This window comes from Ptiloglossa arizonensis, chromosome 5, assembly GCF_051014685.1.
Source record: "Ptiloglossa arizonensis isolate GNS036 chromosome 5, iyPtiAriz1_principal, whole genome shotgun sequence".
NCBI classification, from domain to species: Eukaryota; Metazoa; Arthropoda; class Insecta; order Hymenoptera; family Colletidae; genus Ptiloglossa; species Ptiloglossa arizonensis.
In genome coordinates, this window is record NC_135052.1 from 26,842,746 (window position 1) to 26,867,812 (window position 25,067).

General features: G+C 38.8%; 2 protein-coding genes and 1 long non-coding RNA gene across 3 annotated transcripts; 2 read left to right on the forward strand and 1 right to left on the reverse strand.

The window, feature by feature from the left end:
• The first annotated feature begins 3,236 nt into the window (after window positions 1–3,236).
• On the forward strand, window positions 3,237–24,513 carry LOC143147458 (uncharacterized). The gene is made up of 4 exons (XR_012992264.1): window positions 3,237–3,294; window positions 3,372–3,400; window positions 3,514–3,603; window positions 22,994–24,513. It is a non-coding gene; the product is annotated as an uncharacterized LOC143147458 (long non-coding RNA).
• On the reverse strand, window positions 12,134–13,784 carry LOC143147150 (uncharacterized). The gene is made up of 2 exons (XM_076312134.1): window positions 13,490–13,784; window positions 12,134–13,182 (listed from the first exon to the last, which is right to left on the reverse strand). Exon 2 carries the CDS (start codon window positions 12,765–12,767, stop codon window positions 12,312–12,314), a length of 456 nt encoding a protein of 151 aa, XP_076168249.1. The 5' UTR covers window positions 12,768–13,182; window positions 13,490–13,784; the 3' UTR covers window positions 12,134–12,311.
• Window positions 12,965–13,808, forward strand: LOC143146949 (uncharacterized). Its single transcript, XM_076311709.1, has 3 exons — window positions 12,965–13,231; window positions 13,456–13,656; window positions 13,746–13,808. Exons 1-3 carry the CDS (start codon window positions 13,043–13,045, stop codon window positions 13,806–13,808), a joined length of 453 nt encoding a protein of 150 aa, XP_076167824.1. The 5' UTR covers window positions 12,965–13,042.
• Window positions 24,514–25,067: the final 554 nt, after the last annotated feature.

The following is a 25,067-nucleotide window of genomic DNA, read 5'->3' on the forward strand; positions in this document are numbered from 1 at the left end:
CGACAATAATGTTATTTAAAAGTTTACAAGTGTAGAGTGAAATTTTCGATCTTCGTCAACTTCGATCTAACCTATAAAAAATAGCGACGAAAAATATCCTGTAGTTTATACCATTGCATTTTTCGATTAAACTATATTAAAAATTTCATTATTTTTCCTACTAGAAACTACTGCGCTTTCGTTGATTCTATCCAGAAGTAAAGTCTTTTTAATAGTTCGCTTTAAAGTATTATTAACATTGTATTTTAATAATATTAAATATTATCTGATTCAGTGTCCAGATTCGTAGTAAAAATTCAAAAAAAAATTCCGTAAAATATTTTGTAGTTTTTATGCGCGGGGGAGGGGGGGGGGGGGGGTGTTACTCTCAATTCACAGAAGAGTCGCGCGTCGATCATCGACCAAACGATCTAAGAAAAGGAAAAGGAGATCGCGAGAAACGATCAGAGCGAACGTGAATGGACAGGAACGAGAGAACGACGCTGGAGCTCTGGAAAAAGTTCCTGGAATAGGCGCGAACGTGCCCCCGGGGTCTTCTTGTCCCCGTGAATGGGGTCCTGATGCGTCAACGTTACGTTTCAATCTCGCGAAAGGCCCGAAAAAAGAAGAGAGAGACGGAGAGCGTAGATGCCACGGCCGAAAAGTGTCCAGCAGGTAGAGGAGAGTCCCTTTAATGCCATTTCGTGCTATTTACACCTCAAGAACGTTTCGTACCGGCGAATCGAAGGGGTCCCCCCTTGGATCTTATTGTCAGGGACGCCTATACACGGTAGCCATTGACGAAACGACTTCCCGTCACGCCATTGCCTCGCAGTTCGTCGCCTTTCATTCGTCTCCTTTCTCGAGACGTTGCTCTTATTCGGCTCTCCTCGACGGAGAAGCTGAATGGTAAACAAAACGACAGTTTCGCGCTCAAAACGCGATTTCTCGACTCCTGAGTAGGAACAGGTACCCTACTCGCGAATACCCGAGTTCCGATTCGACTTTTCAAGCTGGACAGTGCCGGACAAGCTGAAAGAAATATTGCCGACTAGGTGCCTCGGTTGTATTTATTACCGATTCTCGTTTCAATACCAAACGTTAATAGCACGGACATCATACTTCACGGCACGAAGCCTCAGACCGTTTCGAATGCCGTTTCTTTATTAATAAGGAACTCTTACACCGGAAAAAGTGAGACGATTCTCTCGAAACAAATTGAAAAACTTTAAACAGATCCCAATTGTTTAAAAAATTTTGTGCGTAACTAAGATTACCGCGAATTTGAAGTTTGAAGCTTCCCCTTTATAACAATCACCTAAAAGTTGGGATACGATTTTTTTCACCTTATTACACTACTTTGAACGAAAATCGTCCTGTTGGCATTGAAATACTATTTGGGACCGATAGGATAATTATTTGGACACTTGTGAAACGTGTAACAACAATGCATAAATGTTAATTAAACGTATAAAATAGTCATTAAAATTAATCTTTATAACATCCTCATTCCTGCAGTCCTGAAATTACCAGTTATTAAGAATCGTTCATGTTGGTACAATTCTAATTATTTGGAGAATAATCTTGTCTAAGGTTGGTAACCTTTGTTTTCTCCGAGGTAAGTGTAAAGTGCATCAGATAAAACAAACTTCTATCGCAGAATTAAAGTAAGTCGTTTACCACTGCAAAAATATTTTTCACATTCGTTGTTGGAATTAATTTTTTAAATGTTCGAGTGTAGAAAAATTCCAATAGAAATCTGTTATCCAACGAATCGTCGAAGGAGTCATCTTCTACTACTACGAGTCATCGAAGTAACGCAGTTTTTCAGAGATGCGTCAACGTGTCCACGAGGAGACTGCACAAATATGATCGATGGACATTGGTGGTCCCTGATCCGTGTAATTCGCATACGCAAGAGGATACGAAAGGCCTCATTGTACCGCTGTCGGTTCCTTTAACGACAGCTCTGACGGATCTGGCGATGCTTTGCGCATTTTTGGAAAGTAAAATAAGGCGGACTTTCAGACCTGTTTCACCCTGCTTGCTCGTGGGATTTTGATGGAAAGGCCCAGTGGCACGATTCCACGCCGATGCAAATGTCGGTTCCGCTTCTGTTGCGCGCATCAAAGAGCAGAACTGCGACTTTTGTATCATTTCGAAACGCTCGACCAGCGATTTTACGCAAACGCTCAAGGGGAGACGTCGATTCGCCGCGAGTAACTGGATCATCGTTTCTGCTGCCCGATTTCTTTTATTTTGTTTACCAGGTGTGCTCCGTTACGTACGATACTTTTCCAGTTTTAAAAACAAACATTCGTTTAACCTCTTGCGAATGAAATATTTCGTTTTAAATGTAAACAAAGATACCAAGTGATATATCACGACATCTAGCGATCTTGTCGACAATGTTGCTAGGTTATCTACGAATTAATGACAATTTTAGTGGATGCATCGTGTTTCAATATTCGGAATAACCTAAAAACTAAACATACGCACGGTGCCAATATTATTCAAGAGGTTAGTTGGTTAAAAATATTCCAAGGACAAAATATTAACATTCAATGTTCAAGGATGTCAGATTTTTTATTTACATTGCTACTTTATTCGTGTTCTATTAATAGGGATCGCATATAGAGTAGATCCTTTTGAAGCGATACATAGAAGATAGTTAACTACATAGTGAGAATTTATCAAGTGTTCGGTACCATCACGAGAAACAAAGAAATAATTGTTCTGTTTCGGAATCTATGGCCGCGCGCGGAATACACCGTTGGTAGAGGTTATATGCGATCGCGTAAAAAACGTGGCAGCTACGAAAACAGTTTCATTCGCGGACGCCGAGGAGCTCGTAAAATTGCGAACTTCGTGCCTTGAGTTTAATGGAAAATGATGTCAAACGCACTGCGCCGCTCGCGTAGTAAATCTTGATGAGTTACTGTCGTTTAACACCGTAACTACTATAGACGTTGAAACTTACGTAACTACTATAAGAGTTTATACATATTTTATTGCGTTATTACATACAAATGTCGAAAAAAGATGAAATCTAACTCTTCTTACTTTAGTACGTTAATAATGAAGAAATCCAAGTCCGATTAAACAATAGTAAATGTATTGAAAATCTTATTTTTATAATTATCTATTATCACCATTTATGTCTTTAATTTTAATTTCTTTCTTTCGGCGAAATGAACAGCTTTTCCCCTTGCCCCTGCGCCGTTCAGTTCGATGGTAGCTAGCCAACGTCTCAGCCAATGTCTCAGCTCTGCACTGCACTATATCATAGTCAGTCTCTCAGACCACTGGCGAAAAGTAAATCAATCTTATTAATAACTGGAAACACACAAAAACCGCCAATAATTCCACTAATATTAGACTCTAATTGAAAGGTACATGGCGTGAGAAGATCATAAGTCACGTACTATAGTAGTTAAGGGTTAAACGACTGTGAAATTAGCGGTTTAGCGAAACACGTCTAGGGATGTTCTATGCGCCTCGTAACTGTCTTCTAGGTGCTAAATTTCGTACCAGCCCGTCTGGAGGTTAGACTTTTGGCGGAGAAGGCGGATCCACCGAGAATTCGAACGATCTCGAAGCTCTACCATCGTCTACTTCGACCAGGTAGCGTAACAGAATTTTTATTTAAATAGTTTTGTAACCTTTGTTAGATTCTAAGGCTACGAAATTCTATCGTATTTTACGTGAAAGCTAAAACTTACACGGTTGTTATTGGAAGTCGCAGCGCCATCTCCAAACAATGGAAGTCGCTCGAAGTAGTCTGCATAAATTTAACCGTTTCTAAAAACATGTCGATAAAGCTTGCCAGAAACGCGTTGGTACACAACCTATCTATATTAGTACGGAATATTTCAGAAATATTTTTGAAATATCGCTGAAACGTGTCTGTATCGATTTCTACGTTGCAGGAAGATTTTGAAAATAAAATTATATATATTAGATGTATAAACAGACCAATACAAAACGCTACACATTTTGAATAACTTCTTATAACATAGTTACTTTTCGAACGCGATACATACTACACAGAGATATTCACGTAGTATCCCTATAATTTCCCATACTCTATGGGTATGTCGACTTGTGCAGAAATTTAATAACTATTCACACGCTGCGACAGCTAACGTTCCATGTCGAAATATTGCACGATAATTTGCTCGCGTAAAGACAAGCGTGACACAACGTTGAATCGAATTGCTCCGCACGAAACATTGTTTCAAAACGTACTTCGTTAATTCGTCGACATTCTGTCGCAATTCTTCCCGTCGGTCTGAACAGCGAGATCCACGGGTGGTCGTAAAGGAGGGCCCTAGAAGTGGAAGGGTTACGAGTGCCTCCGCTCCGTAAGCTTTACCCGATTCGACGTATCTCAGCTTGACGTCAAAATAACCAAATGTCAACAGTGTCGTGCATCAACGGGGTTCTTGATCGAATTACACGGGGTGGGGAGTAAATTTACAAGGTGCTTCCTGCGGCGCTGCCTTTCTGTCAATTAAGTAACGCAGCTGCGCCGTGTACGCGCGTACACGGAACGCGAATCGAGAAGCGCTTTCAACCAACGAATTGGGGGGAAAAAAACGAAAGGAGGAACGGTCGTTCTGCCTCTTTCCATTCACGATGGAAATTCGGGCGAAACTGACCGCCCGCCGGCACTGGACGCACGGGTAATTTTTACTATCTCCCTAATTTCATGCACTGGACACTGTCGATTACTGGCGCTGCTAAGGATTGGCCCTTTTTCGCGAGTGACGCAGTCAATGCGCCGAAATTGCACGTTCCGATCGTTTTGTTACGGTCAAAGACTTTCGTAGTTTTCCTTATTGATACTTATCGACAAGGATACTTTTCGATCCGCCCAAATGGAATATCGATTTAGTTTTAATGTGACAGTGAAGGCTCAACGGAATATTTCGTAATTTGATACGGTTAATGTAGGTTCGCTTGCCAGTGACGGTGCTTAACCTCTCTTTCGGTCCCTTAACCTCGCCCAGCATGCGAGTTCGATCCCTTATAAATTTTGTTTCTTAGTTATTTATATATATAATAAGCCCTTGTTTTTCACAACTATTACTCCATCGACTCTATGCGAGCGATGGTTTTTGATGGATTATTATTTAGTAATGAATAATCCATCTAGGAAATGTAATTATATATATCTAGAAATTACGAGTTTTTAAATTGTACGAAGAAAACAAAGCTCCGTATATTTAATAACGTTCTCGGTTTAAAATAGCAGCCTACTTTTATTATGCAGATCACCCTCAAAATATTCAAATATTCGAAACGAAGATATAAATTAAGTAAATTAATAGAACTTCTTGCTTGCCAATGTTTTAAATTAACTCAAAGCTATCTGGATTGCAAGCTCAGTTTTATTGACATCGTAAACAAACCTTCATACTTTATTAGTAATAAACGATTACCCTCGTTTAGGTCGAAATCGTTTATGCACTGAGTAAGAAATTGTTTACGACGTCGACGAATATTAAAACCGGACTTGCAAGTCTAATACGTTTGAGTTAATGTAGGTTAAGTGTTCGCGTGTTAGAGAACGTCGTACGGATTTCAACCCGATCAAAGGGCGTCGTGAATTTTTGAGTCTCGTCGCGACACCGGAAGACGACGAACGTCGCCGAGGGACGTGACGCGTCGGCACTCGTCAAAGCGTCGTTTTTACACGCGGAGCATCTCGACGTCTCCGTGTAAGCCTGCCTCCGGGAGTCCAAACAGTTTTTCGTCGTAATAAAACCGCGCTTACGTCGATAATAAAAGGCGCTGTACGCTCGGCGGTGTTTGTTTCTCCTGCCAGTCGTCTCTGATGTCTGCTGGTGCTCGAGGCCGATTAATGACGCCCCATCCGCTTGTGGGAAATGACGACCGTTTTCCGCGACATCGCCGTCTTCTACCGAGAAATCCTTTCTTCGTGATCTCGTGCTACCTATTTCTAAAATTACTCGAGCTAAAAACGAGTTACGACCCAATGGAGCCCTGTCGGTTGTTCTAGGACTGGATTCATAGATGTAGAATTCCCAATAGACTCTCTTGACGGTCGTTGAAATATTTCACTCGTTATCGCGTAAATAGCGTCAGAGTTTAACTGTATTCAAATTTTTTTTCTTTAACGTCTCTATTCGACAAGATGAAAAAGGACAGTAGGTATAAATTGTTAGTGCATTTACCGATAAATTTTGAAAACTTCTTACATACATACGTATACGCAAAGTAAACCATTTAAATGGAAATACTTAAATATTTCCGCTATTTATGGTTCTATACAAAACAGAGAGACAAAATGGAAGAACGGCTCAGTTCTTTAATAAATATTATACTTTTATAGACTAGGACATATAGAAATAAATACAAAAAAAATCTGACCTAAAATTTTTTAAAGACAAAATGAATTTCACCACCGGCCGTTCCAACGTACCACCATTTCGGATTTATCCCGTGACAAATATTTTTCTTTTTACACCCAGAGTACAAGCTGCTCGATGACGACGATCTTTTCATGAACCCGCCCCCATGGCGGAACGAATGAACGACGATCGAAAGCACGGGGACACGAGTCATCCTCAACGTCGGAAAGAAAAAAAAATGTAGAATCCGCGATACAGTTGAATAGGGCCCGACTCCAGGCCCGGAGAAGTTCTGGATTCAATCTAGTAATGTCACCCTTCCGTGTCTCGTGTGCATCGTAGACACGGAAGGCGAAGCGAGGCGGATCCAGCGCGGGCCAGGAACGGGTGAAAAGAGGACAGAAGTGATTTCCACGGGGGTGGGTTTTTAACGAGAGGGTGCATCACCTGGTAGGATCATCCATCACGGGGTAGCGAGGGAGGGTCAAAAAGGGACGACGCGTCCACAATTTGTCCGCGTCACGTTGAACGTGGCCTGCTCGAAAGAGGCACGCAAAACGGACGGAAGGGGTTGCGAGGCCAGGGCGTCCCGCACCCGGTTATAACCTCGTTACATCGACTATATATTATCTGCGCCTACCTACGTAACGGGGAAGCACCGCGCAGCGCCGCGTGTCCATTAACTCCTCGTCGCAGGATATTAACGTTTTGTATATTGTGTGTCGGCGCACAGCCGTTGGTGGGGTGGAAGAAACGGGCTCGTAAAGCGCAGCCGGTGCCGGAGCTGTCCGCCTACGTACCCGTCTCTCGAGCTTCGCCGATTTTCACGGAGTCGTCTGCCAAACCCCCCTCTACTTCACCTGCAAATCGTACACAGAGAATCGAAGCGGTTAGTCGGGGCGTTTAACTAGCGAAATGACTTTGAACGAGAGAGGTTATCTTCTGATACACCTTAGTGTCTCCAAGAACAGTGTCCTTAGAGATTGCGCGTTATTCTTAATTTAATATACAGTGGGTGATCGAATTTTTACGTATACTTTGAAACTAATTGTTTGAAGTTTGACAGACAGAATTGAAAATGCACTTAATTCGTGGTATTGTAATATTGGGTTGTTCGGAAGGTCATTTCGTTTTCCAAAATGGAGAATATATAATTTGATAAAATGTTTATACACTCTAAAAAAATCGTGTTTCATTTTCACCCAAAAAATACGAAATGACTTCCCGATTAATAATTCTTCTTCCAAATAATTTCCAGTTCGACATATTGTGCACTTCAATGACCAATATCTGAAAATTTTGCAAGTACAATGGTCGATCAAATTATTATAAACAATTTTAATCGTTTCGTATCGTTTCACACGTTTAACGACTGTGACCCGAAGAGTTAAACGTACTAGAGTGATCCATGTAGTGTCTGCCACCTACCGTGAACACTTCTCAACTATCTCGAGCTGTATATATCAAACCAAACGAGCTCGCGACACCAGTGTACAGCTTATGCAAAAATCTGTCCCGTACGATTTATGTTCGAGCAGGTTCCGAACAAGGGCGAGACGTCAAGCCCGATAAACGTAGTTGGCAATCTGGTACCTAGTCGGGCCGACATAAGGGCAGGCGATAAGCCGCTAGGCGCAATTAGGGCAGGCAGCTTTATTTCCCTAATTCTCGTTTTAATCAAGCCGATGCCGTGTTCGTGCCACGGTCTCCATTGTCTCCAACGGACGACGCACCTTTGTGCCGCGCTGTTGAATAGAGCCCCTTTAGGGCCTCGTAATCAGCCGTTACGCGCCTTTCAATTACACCCACGTTAAACCGTTTAAATGGCACCGCGGTGGGTAACTTCTTCGGACACTTTTTTCCACGGAGTTTCGTTCCGATCGCCTCCATGCTTTTTCTTTCGTCCTCTGCTGTGAAACCACGGGTCTGGAAACGTTAAATTTCTTCTTCTATTTTTTTTTTCTCCCCTCGATTCCAGTTACAGATAATTGCTTTTAATTGAGCATCATCGAGGAGAAGATACTTATTTCGAGGTCCCGGCTGATTTTACACGGAACACCCAAGAAGCTTTTTTTTCTTTTTTTTTTTTATAACTCATTGTCGTTATCAATCGAGTGTCACGCGTAAATACGCTATCAATTTTCTTTTTTGATAGGTGATAAAACGTTCGATAAGATTGTTTTCTTTTTATTTTGTAATTGTACTCATTTACAATTTTCTATTTTGGTTGTAGCGTATAGAACATTGTGAATTTCTTGTGGGGATTCTTTTAGCGAGGTCTGGTGCATTTTCTTTTTTAGAAGACTTCTTTTTAATTAAATTTTACGAGCTACTAGTAAATGTAAAACGAATAAAGTATTATGTGTAAATAAAATAAAATAAGACAAAATTTTGATCGACAAAGGTAAAGGATGTAGAATGGAAAAAACAGGGAATTTAAAATATAATTTGATAGGATTAATTATATCCTAATTCAAGGATAATTGGATTTTGAAAATATTGGTTTACAAAGCTTTTATTGTACCACACCTGCTAATTCTTTGGAATAACAACTTGGGGAGACATTCGTCGCTCTGGAAGCCGTGTTTGGTTTGAAACTTGGATCAATATTGGGCGATTTTCCAGGATTACGGTTGGAAAAGTTCAAAGAAGTTTGACCGATTCATCGATCATTTATTTGACTTTCCACGCGTGCTCCACGCCGGAAATAGAAAATAGTCTTGTGTCTGTTTGCCGATCATGTTTGCGCAAGCTGACCCTTCAGGACCTCTTCACGGAGGTTGCCGAAGAGTTCTGAAGAGGTCCTCGAAGGATCGAGGACGCAGATGTTTATTTTGACGCGACAAGCTGCCTCACGACTCTTCGAGTGGGGAAACACTCTTCCTATCCAGTGTTCTCGCTACAATCTCAAAAACATCGAACGTCGTATTACCAAAGCAATTAATATCTCCTAAATATCCCCCAAACTTATTACCATTTCAAATTTCAAGAAACGGATTCAAATTTCAATAAACAATTCATTATTCAAATATTCTGTAGATGCTAGAAATAAACTGAATATTATCATTGGAATAGCATTATTCGTATATTATAATTGGAATAACATTGTTGTTAATAATATTCGAATACTAGTACTGGATATTGTTATTTGTATAGTTTTCTTCAAATAAATATTCATATATTTGCATTATTTGAATAATGCAGATATTGGAGATGTATTTATGTAAACATTACATCTTGTCGTTGGTCCATTACGGTATATACAGTACGTACATATTTCAAGAGAACTAATATAAGATACACTATGAAGATTATACATATAAAATTAGAAGTGAATAGTGTTTGTAGAAATCGCGAAACACTCGTTGTAAATATGTGTTGAAAGTCGGTCACAAAAGTATTCGAATGCTTAAAGGTGAACCGTGTTTATGTATGTACATCGAATGCCCGCAGCAAATGTGAAGAACGACAAACTCAGTCGGGGCCGAGACATCGTTTAGGTCGGTGTCGGACGAGTAACTTTTCGTCGCACGACCATACAGTTCTCCTTGTTCTCCCAATTGGAAACAACGAAGACAGACGCACGAACGTGCGTCGTTTCCACGCTTATCCGACACATTTATTTAGTAAATTACGCGAGACGATCGTACCAAGTTATTACAACTTACGAATTCGAAAAAATCAGAATCACAAACATGCAAGTAAGAATTAATACTAACACTTCACACGGAATGGAAATCTTTCGAAGATGTAGTCAATCTTATTAAAAGTAATAATCGATCACTCATTATAATTACATTCGATCGGTTACAACTTCACTCTTCACTGTTGTATCTTACAAAAAGTACATTACCTTCCAAGCTGAAGTCTACACTGCTACTGATCGTGAAACAGGCTATTATAAATTAAAGAACAAGGGGGCAAGTTGTTGCCAGTATCTCCGAAGAGGTTAACGGCGTAAGAATGAAACGAAAGTGGACGAGAAATGAAACGATGGCGGAATGAAAGGAGGTGGAGGGGGGTGGTGGAATAATATGAACCGTTGCCGTGTAGACGGGTAAGTTTCTTTTGTGCGGTTTTGCGCCCGATGCTCCGTTGCCGTTTACTCGTTGTTCTCGTTGTTGCTCGTCGATGCACGATCGCTGTGACCAGCGACCACCTTCATTCACGAGGACAAAGTAACCGTGTAATCGAGCCTCTTCGAGGAAGCTCCTTCCGATCCACTGTCTTTTTTTTTTCTCTCTCTCCGCTCCCCTTTCCCCTCACCGTCCAGATTGGTTCCGTTTCTTTGCGAACTAACCTAAACGTTGCCTCGCGTTACAAAGAATTGCGCGTTCCACGCTCGAGAGACAAATTCAACGAAACCGATCGAACAATAATAACATAATACATTTTCGTTGCGCGTAGATACACGCCGTTTGGAAAGTAAAATACAATGGGGAAAAAGAAAGGAAATAAGGGAGAAAGAAATTGTTGAATTTATCGTCTTGTTCTTTATTAGAATTTATTGGACTTGTCCAATTGTTGATCATTGCATTCGAGTGCAGTTTTTATCGAATATCGACGGTATAACGCAATCACAACAGGAGCACGAACAACATGTAATTGTGTTTCCTAAAAAAACCATGTTTCGTGTTTGATTGTCTTTCACTTCTACCGATTGCCACATCCTGACAATGAGTAAAACAGGTTTCCATTCCACGCTTATAATATTACAAAACAACAATTGCAAGATTATATAAAGTGTTTAAAGAAAATTGTTGGGTGAAATAATACCTAAACTGCGGATTGTACGTGATAAATATATAGAGACAATCTTTACCATCTTTTGAGTTAAAATCTGATTAGTTAAAAATTACATTTTTATTTTTATTTCTTGAAAGTTATTTCAAGGTCACTTCAAAGTCGAACTGAAAAAAAAAACGTTAAATAGATATTTTTAACCAATAAAATCTTACTAAAAAAAAGTATAGTAATGTCGTTGATAAATAATTACGTTGACCTTGAAAGAAACTCCAAGGGATAAAAATAAAAATATATTTTTCAACCATCGAATTTTAACCAGAAAACGAAAAAGATGGCTCCCGGTACCTTTATCCCTTAAAATCAATAGTTCAGACGTCATTTAAAACAACACCTATTTTTATACGCGCTGTGTATCTTATAAACGACACAAATCTATATTTCCATTCTTTTTTTGCCATACTATATTTTTATTAACAGTTTTATCATGTGCGAGTCAACGTGCCGAAACACTTGTGCGTCATTTTACGAGACATTGAATTATTCAGATTTAACGCGAATTCACCGCGTCATCCGTAGCGGATCGGATTAACCCGATTGGCCACGGTATACCGCGTCACCCATCGTTAAGTTGTTAATTTTGCAATCGATCTTACCTTGCATTTTTGTGCAACCGAGTGTCGATCGCCTCACCATTTTTTCTCCGTGAATGTTTCTTTGTCCTCTGCTTCTTTCGATCGTCTCTTCTTCATCTTATTCGCTGGCCCCTTGTCACCGTGAAACCACCTTTTCCTGCTTGCTCTTGTTTCTCTCGTTTCGTTCGCTGTCCAACGACGCGGCAGAAATTTACTGTTACGTCGCATCGTATACGTAAACACACGCTGGTACGAACTCAATTTTTCATCGCTCCAAGTCTTCGTCATCGCGACGAAAAAATTGTATTACATCGAAAACGGGATAACCCATTAGTTTAAAGAATAAGATACATTAAAATACCAAAGAAAAGAAGAATATTATTGACTTCATTATAGCGAGGTATTATACAAAAAAATCTAAAAGTAATGAACCGATTGCAAGGACAAAATTAATGAAGAAAAAAAAATAAAAGATTCCTTGTTCGAGCAAAATGAAAATCTGAAGTATACGATCAAATTTTATTTCAAATTGAACGAATGAAAGATCATTCGAATAACTGTCGATCGAATAAATCTGTTATACGATGTGAAGGAAACCTATGGACGTAATATTACGCGTCTTCGATAATTTATCACTATTGGTGACCAGTCGTTTCCAACGAATTTCATAGAAACTGGGGCGAAGGAGATTCGTCGAAAGATCGATTTCCATGCCACTGTGCGTGAAGGGAAATCCCCTTCCTCCCCGAACCGCGTCCACCCGCTGTCGCAGGGAGGCAGAGACGTCGTGCGAGTTTTTTTCCACCGGTATCGATTTAAGACGGCGTATAATTCGATATCGATACCGTAATCCAATACGTAAGAGGTACACGCAAGGTCTCGTCGCGTTGATCGCCGACCACGCGCATCGGTTGACAACGCTATCGTCCCTTGTCCACATCGATGCGCATGCGCGGTCGCCAGACGATAACGGTTCGCCTTGGCGCGGATGCTGTGACTGGTCGCGATCGCTGGAGCGAATTCGCGGTGTCATGGAACATTATTTCAACGCAACACAGCTCTACGAACGCGAACCGACAACTGTTGCAGTTTCACCATTGAGCGAGCAGATGGAGACAGCTCCGTTTCCTCGTTTCTTCTAACAGGCGGAACGTTGGAACGTTTACAGGTCCATTTGGATTACCAACGAGCAGTGCTTGGAACGACTGCACCGTCGGAACACGAGTCGAGAATGTTTCGTCGTTATTTTTGGTCGTATGTTTACGCTGACGATCGAATGAACTCGAAAAATTGTTGCTAACGAATCTCATGCGGAGCTCGAGCATCGTTAAGCCTTCGTTTGGCGTAAATATACAATCGAAAATAACAACGCCCTATCAATTCGTGTTTCGACGGTGCGGTCGTTCGGAGCTTGGCTCGTACCCGGCTCGTCGGCAGTATAGATGGACCTTAAGGAAACAAGACAACTCGGTCATAATCACGCTTGTACACGACGAGGTACTTAACTCGACGACTTTGAATTATTAAAAAAATACTTGCTGTACAAAAAAGTGTTTCGAACAAAAGTTACGCGGTATTATGCGAAAATTTTAAATACGCAATTTAACCGTGTTGTTCTATTCTTAACCATCAGTATTCTTTCGCAATGTGAATACGCTAATGGTGTGAGCGAGTTAGTTTAATGTAAAATAGTATTATACGAAATAAATTCCTATTTCCAGAAGATCGAACGGACTAAGTTAGGCCGACACTTACGTGCACGCGTCCCGAAGGGACAAGCACGTGCTAGGAGTTCGTTCCTTACGCACGTCTGCCAGCTGCAAATATCGTGCAGAGGTCCAACGAAGTGCACGCATGCGGTGCAATGGAGAACACGGGATCCATCTGGCGTGTGCGTGACCTCCTTGAATTATCTTGACTCTGTGCGACTCTCAGGCCCCCGCCATTCGTTCCACTTTCGCGATTTCCTATTTCGTTGTTTTCAGTTACACGTTTCTTGACGTCCTAATAGGTATTCTTTTGTTATTTAAATCCTCCACGGTGGCACGAAATTCACAAGGAGTCGACGAAATGAAATCTCGTCCGAATACTCTCACGCGTTCCAACCTTTGTCTCTTGAACAATTTTTATTATTTCTGATTTTTCGGAGTGGTAACTATGTACAAGCTGACTCACCATTGCGCGCCAATATTACTAGATGGCGCTCAAATCAGGGATACAAGAAAGTTTTATAAGAAATTAGATATACGATGAACTTCTTTGGAAAATGTACCGGTTGATTCAAAATCGCGATTGAGAAAAAGTTTACACCTTACGGTAATTACACTGTATGGATAAATTTGTTGAAAATCTCCATTTAATAGCATATATCGAGAAGGAAAATTTTAAAGGGGTGTACACGCCCCACGGTGCGATAACATTTGGACGCAGGTACATGATTTTCCAAAAAAATTTTGAAAATCCTCACTTCAAAAACAAACGAAAACACTACTATTACATTTAAACAATATACACAACTTTCAACGCGAAACAATAAGTGACCAGTTGTTTTCATTAAAAAATTCGTAAAAAAAAACGACCTAATAGGAAACCACTACAGTAACATAGGCTTAAAAAAAATGAAATGTACCAATGGAATGGTGTACAGTAGTTAAAAGGTTAACGGTAATCTCCGAGTAAGTATAATTACCTCGATCTGGATCCGAAGGGAACATGGTCGAAATATAACCGTCCAGAAGAGGATTCGAAACATCTGACGCGTCCCGGCGTTGAAAAAACGCCTGCGTCGAGGCGGAGGGCCGTGCCAAGGGTTTCGATTTCTTTTCGCAACTCGACAAAAGCCTAGACAATAGCTCAGAGACGAGATGTTATCGATTAACTATGCGAAAGCGCCGCCTTTCCTCTCTCGTCTCTTTGTCCCCTTTCGAGTTCGCGAGCATCGTTCTCCCTACCTCGAGCCGTCCCCCCCTTCACTCCCGATTTCACGTACACCCCGTAGACCCGCGGTGAAGGAGGGAGGGGAGCGCGCTATCGCCCCTCGGGGTAGTTTCCTCCCCTACTGATGGCCAATCGTGGCCCGTGCACGCCCAGTGACGTCACCCCTGCCCCTCTGCACTATAATTAGCCAATCCCATCGCCGGGTGGCCTTCATCCAACCCCCTGCCCCGATTATATTCACGAGCCAATGATTTCCACAGTATTCGCCCGTGTATCGTTGCACGTGTGTGAATGCGTGCATGCATATGTACGTATTTTTGTTCGCGTGTGTGTGACACGTGTGTCGTGTGTTGCAAAAGACAGGAACGACACAATAAGTCCCCTTCCTATGCTTCTTTTTTCCTGTTTGTAGGTTCAAGTTTTCACCCCCTCCCCCCTCCCCCTTTTGTCTCCATCTTTTTTGACGTTCTCCCTCCTTCCCTCCCGCGTCGGAACACGTTTTTCTTCGACTTTACACCCAACTGTCGACTCGGAGAAATTATTGCAACGAAAAATTTTTCCTCGTTACGTAAGGTACACCGAAGCGAATTATTCGGTTGTTCGGAAGGTCATTTCGTTTTTTTGAAACACGTTTTTTTTAGAGTGTATAAATGATTATACATAAATGGTTGTGTTTCATTTTCACCAAAAAAAAAAAAAAACGAAATGACTTTCCGAACAACCCAATATATCATTCCGTTCGATGGTAAAAAAATAACAGTCGAAAATCGAAGAGTTAATTTTTTGATTATAAATTGAGAACTAGTATCCATTTGGCTCAAACATCGTAGAAACAAACTTGACAATCTTTCTTCTGCGAACGAAAACAGGAACAACTGAGAAATATCCGATTCGCTACAAATTTTAGAGATGAACAATTGTTCATCTTGGTAAATACAGTGTACTCGTTCCGCATCCCAAAATACTTGAATTAAGAAGAAGAGTGATCTGATTCATCTCGAGTGACGTGATCTGATTATCTCGTATACAGGGTTGTGATTAGTAAATATTTCTTGAATATTTTTAAAAATCAAAAGTAGGTAATACTACTCGAGGACTATGAAAAGGTTACTTCATGATGAAAGAAAATCAGAACATTAATATTAATTCTTATCAATATTATTATGTATTCAGTATCTATCTGTCCGCTTAGAGAAGGTTAGGAAATCTTGTCCTAAATTACAGCTGATTCCCAAAAAATGATATCTCTTACTTTCGAACACGAGAAATCTATGCTTACGATTCCTGGGAACTATTACACGATGATTTCCGCCATCGAAGCCCCGTATCGCTCACGGAATTATATCTTCGGCGCGCACAAAAGCCCCTCTAAAAAAAAAAATAAATGAGAATACGATAAAGAGAAGAATGAGCTTCCTCTCCGAGCAAGATCTCGAGGAGATAGTGATTACACACGGTAGAGTGTACTATGCTGGTAATCCCTGGAATGAGAGCCACTAGGGAAAAAAAGTGGAAGGAAAAAAAAAAGAAAAACGATGGAGAATGGCTTCGAACGATCGCTGACAATAAAGGAGGCACAGATACTGCGTGTCCGTGTGTCACTGCGCGCGTAGTGTGGGTGTGTGGGAGAGTATCGCTTTCTACAGTTAGGGATAATCCGCTTACGCGGGCCCCGACCCTGTCGTCTTCGTCGTTCGCGTCGTCTTTGGTGGCATTGTTGCCGGCGTTTTGTGAGAAAACAGCATTTTCGACGCTCGAGGTGGCGACAAGAAGAGGGCTTAACTTATCTCCGTCACAACAACGGCCCAGACCGGAGCTTCCCCTTCACGTGGGAGGATTCGAGTCTCGCAGTTGCATCGCGCGATGCACCTGATGCGTCGGCTACTGTGGGCTCTACCGGTGCACCTGAGACGCGAAAGGAATTTTTTCGCGTTACACGTTTTTCATCCGCTTCGAAAGCACTTTCGACGATTGAAACTTGAACGATTCGATGAGAGAGGGAGTGACACGTTGAGCATCGAAGAGATGTGGCATCTATGTTACGACTTTAGTTACCGTTCGCGAGAAAAAAAAATACAGTTGTGTTTACATCGCTACTGCCCCCTGTCCGCGAGAAGCACAGTTGCGTCTACATTCCCACTCCAGTTACAGTCCCTCTAGCTCTACTAGCGTCACAGACATTGCTCGCTATTAGCCAAAGACAATAACGAAGATCGACGGCAGTCATTTCGAGTTGAGCGAGACGAAATAGTTCACAGCAGCATTCACGTAGCCTTCGAGCAAAAGCATCCAAACAGAATGATTTTCTTCCTATGTATACATTGCTGCTGAGCCGGTAAGATTCTCCTAATGAAATATGAGTTTAATTTAATATCCGAAGCTTCAGTTTGTACATTCTTCCTATGTACAATTTTTACACTCGGGGCATTGTAACTCTTTTTTGTTTTACTTGCTGGACCTATACGAATCGAGGTGTACAGATACATTGATTATTCAAATTTGAAAGAAAATTTCTTTTGCTTCACCTTTGTAACCGCTGTACAAGTATATCTTATCTTCATCCAATGCAAAAGAAACATCGAATCATAAAACTTGGTGCATAGTGTTTATTATCGCGACGATAGGTTCCGTTGAAATGATTTTTGCTGATCGACGAAGGGGTTAGGTCGACATCGCCACCCTTCACGGGACTCGCATAATCCTATGAATACATAATCCGGATGCAAACAGCCGCGCGCGTGGCTCGTTTTAGAACGGCCCGTGATATTTCACGGATTACGAATATTTGCGCTTCGTTTCACGGTATCTCGATCTCTCCGGGCAGAAATCATAATCAATTCCCTCCTCTTCTTTTTTTCTCTCGCCTCGAGTATCGTTATCGTTCGTGTCGACTCGGAGTGAAAAAAGTGGCGAGTTGATGGATGAGTTCACGGGTGATTTAATCGACGGATCTTACGAGTGGGGTGAAGGAAACATATTCAAATTTTGAGTAAACATAGTACCTTTGTGAAAAATTCCCTTTTTTTATCCAACCGGATATCAATGAAAAAATACACCGTGTTTGAAAAAATAAAGTTAGCCTTGCGAGAGCTCTCGAAACAAAAATAAAATTTTTTAAATGTAAGATTAGATTATAAATTACATTGTTAAAAATATGCAAAGTTAACCATATAGCTGTCTACGAAAGAAAAGATGAAAATTTTCTAAATTTAAGTGTACAACACGCTGTTAAAAAATGTCAAGTTAACATTACAACTTATAAAGAAAAAAAATACAATTTTCTAAATTTAAAATTGTAAAATGGAAATTTGACTTGGTTATTATAATATATAAAGTCGTCGAATGAAAATAAGGAAAATAAAAAAATAAAATAATGGCACATCCTAGGGGATTCTATCTTGAAAGGGAACAAAATTTATCCTTTATTGTATATTTTACAAATTGGGCAGTGTAGGTGTTTATTTCGATTTGTTATTTATTTCGTGTTATTTTTCTTAATCGTTAAAATTTAATTATTGCAACGGGAGGGGAGAAAATAAATTCCAAGTGTCTTTTAAATTTCGAATAAATTTATTATTTGATCGTAATCGTCCGTAAGAGAACGGTCATTTTGTTCCGTGGTTGATACTTAATCGCTAAAATCGATTAGTCGAACGAGAAACGACGCGTGGGAGCGAAGAATCGATGATTATTAAGGCAGTCGAAAAGACAAGCTCGATATGTTACAAAACCGACCAAGTCTTCGCCGAAGAATCTCATAAATTAGGCCCCCTTGTGTAATTACATCCGCGTTTCACGGTGCATTCTTAAAAAATATCTTTATAAACTTAAAAACTCGAACGAATCGATGATAATCGATCACCCACCACACTCGCCACAAATAAAAACCCTTCCATTCGTGATTCTGAAGGCAGGAGACATTTTACGCATTTTTCCGAAGAAGGTTAGATTCGGTTTAGAGAAACGCAACAAGATGGCGGTACCGGTCCAAGATTATAGTATTTACATACGGTGCTTCGTATCGTCAGAACGTTAGTGAGTAAATATTTCATTTAGATTACCAGTAATCCTGGACCCGTTGACCTTAATACTACAATAGTAATTTCGTCGTATAGAATGTTAGCAACTTATCGTTAATTTAGCCGTATAGAGTACTAATGACTATTAATAATATAATTATATAGATTACTAGTAATTATCAGTAATATAGACCGTTAATAACTATTAGTAATCTAAATAGTCATATCGATTACTAGTGACTATTAGTATGTTAGTCGTATAAATTGCTAGTAGGTATTGGGTACTAATCGAGTCACGTGGATTACTAGTAACCAATAGTAACTCAGACGTGTATATTACCAGTAACTATTAGTAATATAATCATATAGATCACTAGTATTAGTAATATAACTATATATGGTAGGAAATAATAATCCAGTCGTGTATATTACTAATAATTATTAGTGATGTAATCTTATAGATTACTAGTACTGGTAATACAACCATATAGGGCATTAGTATTAGTAATGTACCTGTGTATGGTACTAGTATTAGTAATACGATCGTATCAATACTAGAGTTGGTAATACGATCGTATGCGATACTAGAATTAGTAATACAATATATTGGTACCGATACTAGCAATACGATTTTATGTGGTACTAGTATCAGTAATCCAACCATATATGGTACCAATAACTAATAATCCAGTCGCAATAGATTACCAGCAATTATTAGTAATATATCCGCATAAATGATTAGTAATCCAAATAGTGAAATAGATTACTAGTGACTAACAGTAATCCAGTCGTTTAGGTTGCTAGTAACTATTGGTAATCTAATCGTAGTTTCGATAGAGAAATGGCTCAGTTAATAGGTTAAACAAAACATCGCTTATACTAAAAAAAACATTAACAAACATTCGAGGGTCGAACTCGAAATTTCGATACAACACATTTTCCATTCGATGCCGTCTCCTGCATTCTATCGATACTTCCCCTACTCCCCAAAAAAAAAAACCGAACTGAATATATAATACTATACATCGTTCATCCCCGCGCGCTCTCTCCGCAGGCCTTCAAACCCTTTGCACTGGTGCGATCGCAAATAGTACGAGGAGTATAGTACGATTAATATAGAAAATATCGTTATTGTTATTTACATAACGTACAAAACTATAACGTTCTAGTTCAGACGATTAAAATAAGTGATATAAATATAAATATATATATATGAATATGTATATATATATATATATATATATATATATATATATATATATATATATATATATTTGTCGATCGAGCATCCATTCTGCGTTGATCGCCTATCGTTTCACACGGTCTCATTATTATTATAATTATTATTATTTTATTATTATTTCATTATTATTATTATTATTATTATTATTATTATTATTATTATTATTCATTAGTATCGTTATTATTAGTCAATAAAATTCTATTGTTTCGTAACAGAGAGGCTAGGACACGCGAAAAGATCGGACGACGAACAAACATAATTCGCACAGGCTCGTTTGATTATTATCGCAGCGTGAATTGTAACTTAAAAATTCATAGATCGAGCGATGAAAAAAAAGAAACGTGTATATGTGTGTGTGTGTGTTTCTATAAACGATAAAACTGGCACGATCGAATGACGAAGAATCGCTGGTAGCCATTACGTTCAATTACTCTTAATTAACACGTAAGCTCACTACGATATCGTTCGGTGTGTGTTACAATTAATTGAGCGTTAGGCAGCTCGTAGTATTTGTTCGATAGGAGTGCAAAGGCTTAAACAACGAAGGCGTATGTATATACATCGTGGTCGAACGAGTACAGGAAACGCAATCGTTTCCCCGCGTGGATGCGTTTGGACTCGTTTGAATGGGTTTGTTAACACTTTAGCTGCACCAGAACGGAATATTACTTCGGCGAAAAATTTGCTTTTCCTCGAGAGAAGTACAGTCTTTAGCTTTATGCGGGAAAAATTAAAAATTAGAAGCGTGGACGAATGTTGCTTGTAATGGAAGTGAAAAAAAATTATTTGAAATTATTTCTATTGTTCGATAATTATTTGAGATTATTTTTATATCGTTCGATAATTATTTTAAAAGATGTTCATCGTTCGGTAACAATTTGAAATTACTTTTATCGTTTAATAATTATTTGAAATAATATTACATTTATGTTAATTCATATTTTCCCAAAGCATTATCGTTCAATCATTTCGAAATAGCGGAAAAAGATTTGTAATTTTATTCAACATAAGATAGAATATTTTTAGAGCACATCGATTATTTGTGGGAGTTGTTCTACTATTGTTCTAAACACGGAATTATAACTTTTAAAGTTATTTCATGGAATAAAATAATATTTCAAACAGCGTTATTTTAAAAATGCTCAGGTATAAATAACGAAATGTTATTTCTTTAAGTAAGATTTCGTATTCAAAAATATTGAATCACGTGTTATTTGCAATAGTATTTCAAATAGCATTACTTTTAAAGTGCTCGGGTTCGAATAATAAAATTATCACGAGCAATTATAATTATAAAAAATTTTCAAAAGTTCAAACATCCGTTCTTGAAAACATAATCGCACCATCAATATTTAACGCATTTATGTTTTACAAGAAAAATTACAATTACAACTTATTGTCTACACATAGAACAATATTTCTATAATACTTATACGTGAAAAGCTTCTACATATTTTGAGAACGAAAAGAAGAAATAATAAAAACAAATAACGTTAAAAAGCCTTGTGCACTTCAGTGTTGGGCATCATTTTATTCGGTTAACGAACAACAAATAACGAATACAAATTTAAAATTACAGTAATGCTCGCTTAAATTTCAATAGAGATACCTCGTCTAAATTTCAACAACCCATCTCCACTATTCCCCATTAGTCTCTCGAGCTGAACGTAATCTGATCCCATGAAAAAAGACAGTGAACAAATACAGCAAGAGTAAACGAGAAAGAAACAGTGTGCCAAGCAGCCACGATGAAGCTCGAGCACTTCAAAGAAACGCCGCACGCGTTACGACGAATAGTCCTATTGCAGAAATATAAATATTTACATTTTTCACTTTATCGTTATAATAATAGTGTCGACAATTTGGTGAGTTTCACCCGATTAAAATGAGCCCAAACACGTCATAGATCGAAGAAAATTTACCACTGTTCTATTATTTTTGCTATTTAGGATATTTAAATTTGTTACACATAAAGTTCGTCCAATTTACGTCGTGTTTGTATTCATTTTAATCGGAAGAATCTCGCAAATCCATTGATATCGTTATTTTAAATATACAACGAAAGAATAAACAATTGAAATTTTTGTAATAAAACAATTCGTCGTAGCGCGCGCGGCGTTCCTTCGAAATGCTCGAGATGGACTATCCCCACTCTGCACGCTATTTCTTTCTCGCTCACTTTCGCTGTGTCTTATTCCCTATCCTTGTTGAAGGTCTCAAGACTCGAGCTCGAAACAATTCCTAGAATAAACTTCGTTCCTGGTCTGCGATAATCTCAACGCCTGATTTACTTAAATTTAAGCGAGCATTACTCTATATCTGTATTATACGATATGTTAGTGTAGTGTATCGTGTAGGGTACGTGTCACATGGAGTGTTATTTATTTAGTTCGTGATGTGTGTTGTACAGTCTGCACCACGTGTTATATACATAGAATGTGTATTACAGCCTCATCTACGATACTTAAAAAAAAAAAAACTTGGCTCTAAATAAAAAATAGAGCAATCGTCACCAATGAACACTACGAGTATCCAATAATTATATTCTAGACAAATCGATCGAATAAAATAATAATCTGTGAATAATTATCTACAGGAATATTTACTTCGAAACGATACGTATACCCAACTCTGGTGCACGCGTTCATCGATCGAAAAAACTTCAAAATGGCGACCGGTTACGAGTTCTACGGAAGGAAATGTACAACAGTAACGAATGAAAATGAAGAACGAAGGTCTTCGTTCTTTGCAGCTAAAGTGTTACGTACGCATTCGGAAACGGACGACAGGAAGGAATAATACGCACACTCACTCTCCCTCTCGCATTTTCTCTCCCTTACAAAAATACGTTGGACGGAACCGATGAGTCTCTCTCTCACTATTTCTTTTTTTTTTTTTATATTATTTTGTCGTTTGGTTAAAACGGCGTTTAAAATTGCGTAATCGAGTTTTGAGCGCTCCGGTTCTCTCCTTTGTCATCTCTGTTCCATCGAGAATTCAACGGGATCGAAGAACCCGAATGTAGACATAGAATTAATTTGAAATTTTTTTTTGTTTCAGAAATCGATGCAACAGAAACATATGCACAATTTGCAAGTCTTCGTGGATGCTAATTTTGAAAAGCGAAAGCGCTCGAAAATTGAGAGATAGGATTCTTGCGGCTACAGAAAAATATTTCGTCGTTCAGATGTAAAGATGTAATTTACTTGATCACAATGGTATAAAAACAGATTATTGATAAAACTCGTAGGGAGGCACCGTACAATTTTACCAGGTGACACGCGCGCCATCTGACCTTTCCAATTTCCTTCGGGCGCCAAAAATCATTAAAAAGCATCATTAAACATCAATTTGCGACGTGACCTCCGCCAAAAATACAAAGAATCGCGCAGAATTTGGCGTACAGTCACGGTGCTCGAATTTCATCTGTAGGAATACTGATTGGGAAGAAACTTGAAAAAAAAAATACTTCGCAAATCGAACGATCGTAAAACATAATCGCTCGCGATTAAATACAGCGAGAAAAAAATCGAATTCGTACGAAGAATGTTCAAATACAAATTAAAGAATAACTCGACCCGATTGGAACGTTTACGTATATTTATTAATATTGACAATTAAATTTCTTTTTCAAAAAATATTTTTTTCTCTGTAATTTTTTTTCTAACCTCGTTATTTTTCACGGTAAAATAGACATTGTGTTTTTCCAGTTGTCACCGAAGAAGACGCAAACAAGACGAGATCGAAACGTTAAAAATATTGTTAAATATATTTAAACGTCTGTTTGTATCCGATTACGTCATTCTTTGATTTGAATTTAATTCTTGTCCTTAAATGCAACGCTTGTTTTTATCCCTTTGTTAAAAAAAATTTTCCCTGCTCGATTGGGTGACATAGTTAAATATAATAGTCTTTTTTCTTCGTCGATTGTGGCTTCTCTGATCCCAAGAATTGTAACTGGAACACGATGCCGAAAGGCTCGCAGAGTATCGGTACAATGTGAAAAGAAAATCGTTAAATCGAAGTTCCATTATTGTACGTGATTCGTAAAAACCTTTATACACGAGCGGACTACACACGGTTTCATCAAAATTTTTCTGGGAATAATAACAATGGTCTCGCAAAATTGGCCCATCGTGAGTTGATATCGGTTTTGAAAGTTTCGCTCGAAAATCGAACCTTTTTATAATCGAACGACAGCAACTTGCAGGGTTGGTCCAAAAACGAATTCTGCGTCTCAAAACTGAGAAAAAAATTCTGCTAAACACGAGTCCTCGAATCTTTTTTTTTTCAACGTACAATAGTGTAAATTTTTTTAAAGTGTACAACATTGTCTCTGGACCGAGCTGTGACAACCCAACGGATAGGTGGATGAAATTTGATCGCCATGGGAACAAGTGATTCGGTGACACCTCAGTGACAACCTGAGAGACAGTAGTTTTTACAATATAAAAGACCGAAGTAAATTAACAGTTCGTAACATTATTGTATAAAGATTCGAAATTAATAAAACGATAAGACCAATTTTTCTAAATTTTAACATATTCGTGATATACTTATATTATTTTTGCATCGTTGCATTTTGCATTTATTGACATTTCCTTGTGAGTGACTCAACCCTCCACAGACACATTAGTCTGACACATAAAATTGCCTAGGAATCCAAGAAAGTTAAAAACTAAAAAATTTCAAAAAACAAGACTTTGAAACGATAAAATTAAATTCAAAATTAGATAAAATCTCGAGAAAATTTTGAAAACTGACGCTAAATTACGTGTGCGTATGGAGAGTTAATTAAGGTGTTGTATTTGCAAAATATTTATACTTTTAGTTAAAACACAATTTAACAGATACAATATTACAGAAATTCTTTTGTTTTCTAAAATATTGCAAATTCATGAAGGTGTAGACTTTACGCGTTTCTAACATTTCTGTAGAGTCTTTATAAACTGGATAAACTTGTTGTCATTTGTTCCGCGATACATTGTTCAAAATTGTTATAGAATCTTGTGCTGAAATACCAAACAAAATATCATGTTTGATGAAATATCGAAAACAATAAAAGACAGTAGAACCTCGATAGTTACTCGAGGCCTTCGTTCGTTGCACTGCGTTGACAAATGGAGGGGATGGT

Excerpts from the sequence above, each read along its gene's own strand:
- LOC143147150 (XM_076312134.1), bottom strand. The coding sequence starts at position 12,767 with ATGACACCGCGAATTCGCTCCAGCGATCGCGACCAGTCACAGCATCCG.
- LOC143146949 (XM_076311709.1), top strand. The coding sequence starts at position 13,043 with ATGCGGAGCTCGAGCATCGTTAAGCCTTCGTTTGGCGTAAATATACAA. Across the intron at positions 13,232-13,455 it reads TCACGCTTGTACACGACGAG|AAGATCGAACGGACTAAGTT; the intron begins GTACTTAACTCG and ends TCCTATTTCCAG. Across the intron at positions 13,657-13,745 it reads CCTTGAATTATCTTGACTCT|GTATTCTTTTGTTATTTAAA; the intron begins GTGCGACTCTCA and ends ACGTCCTAATAG.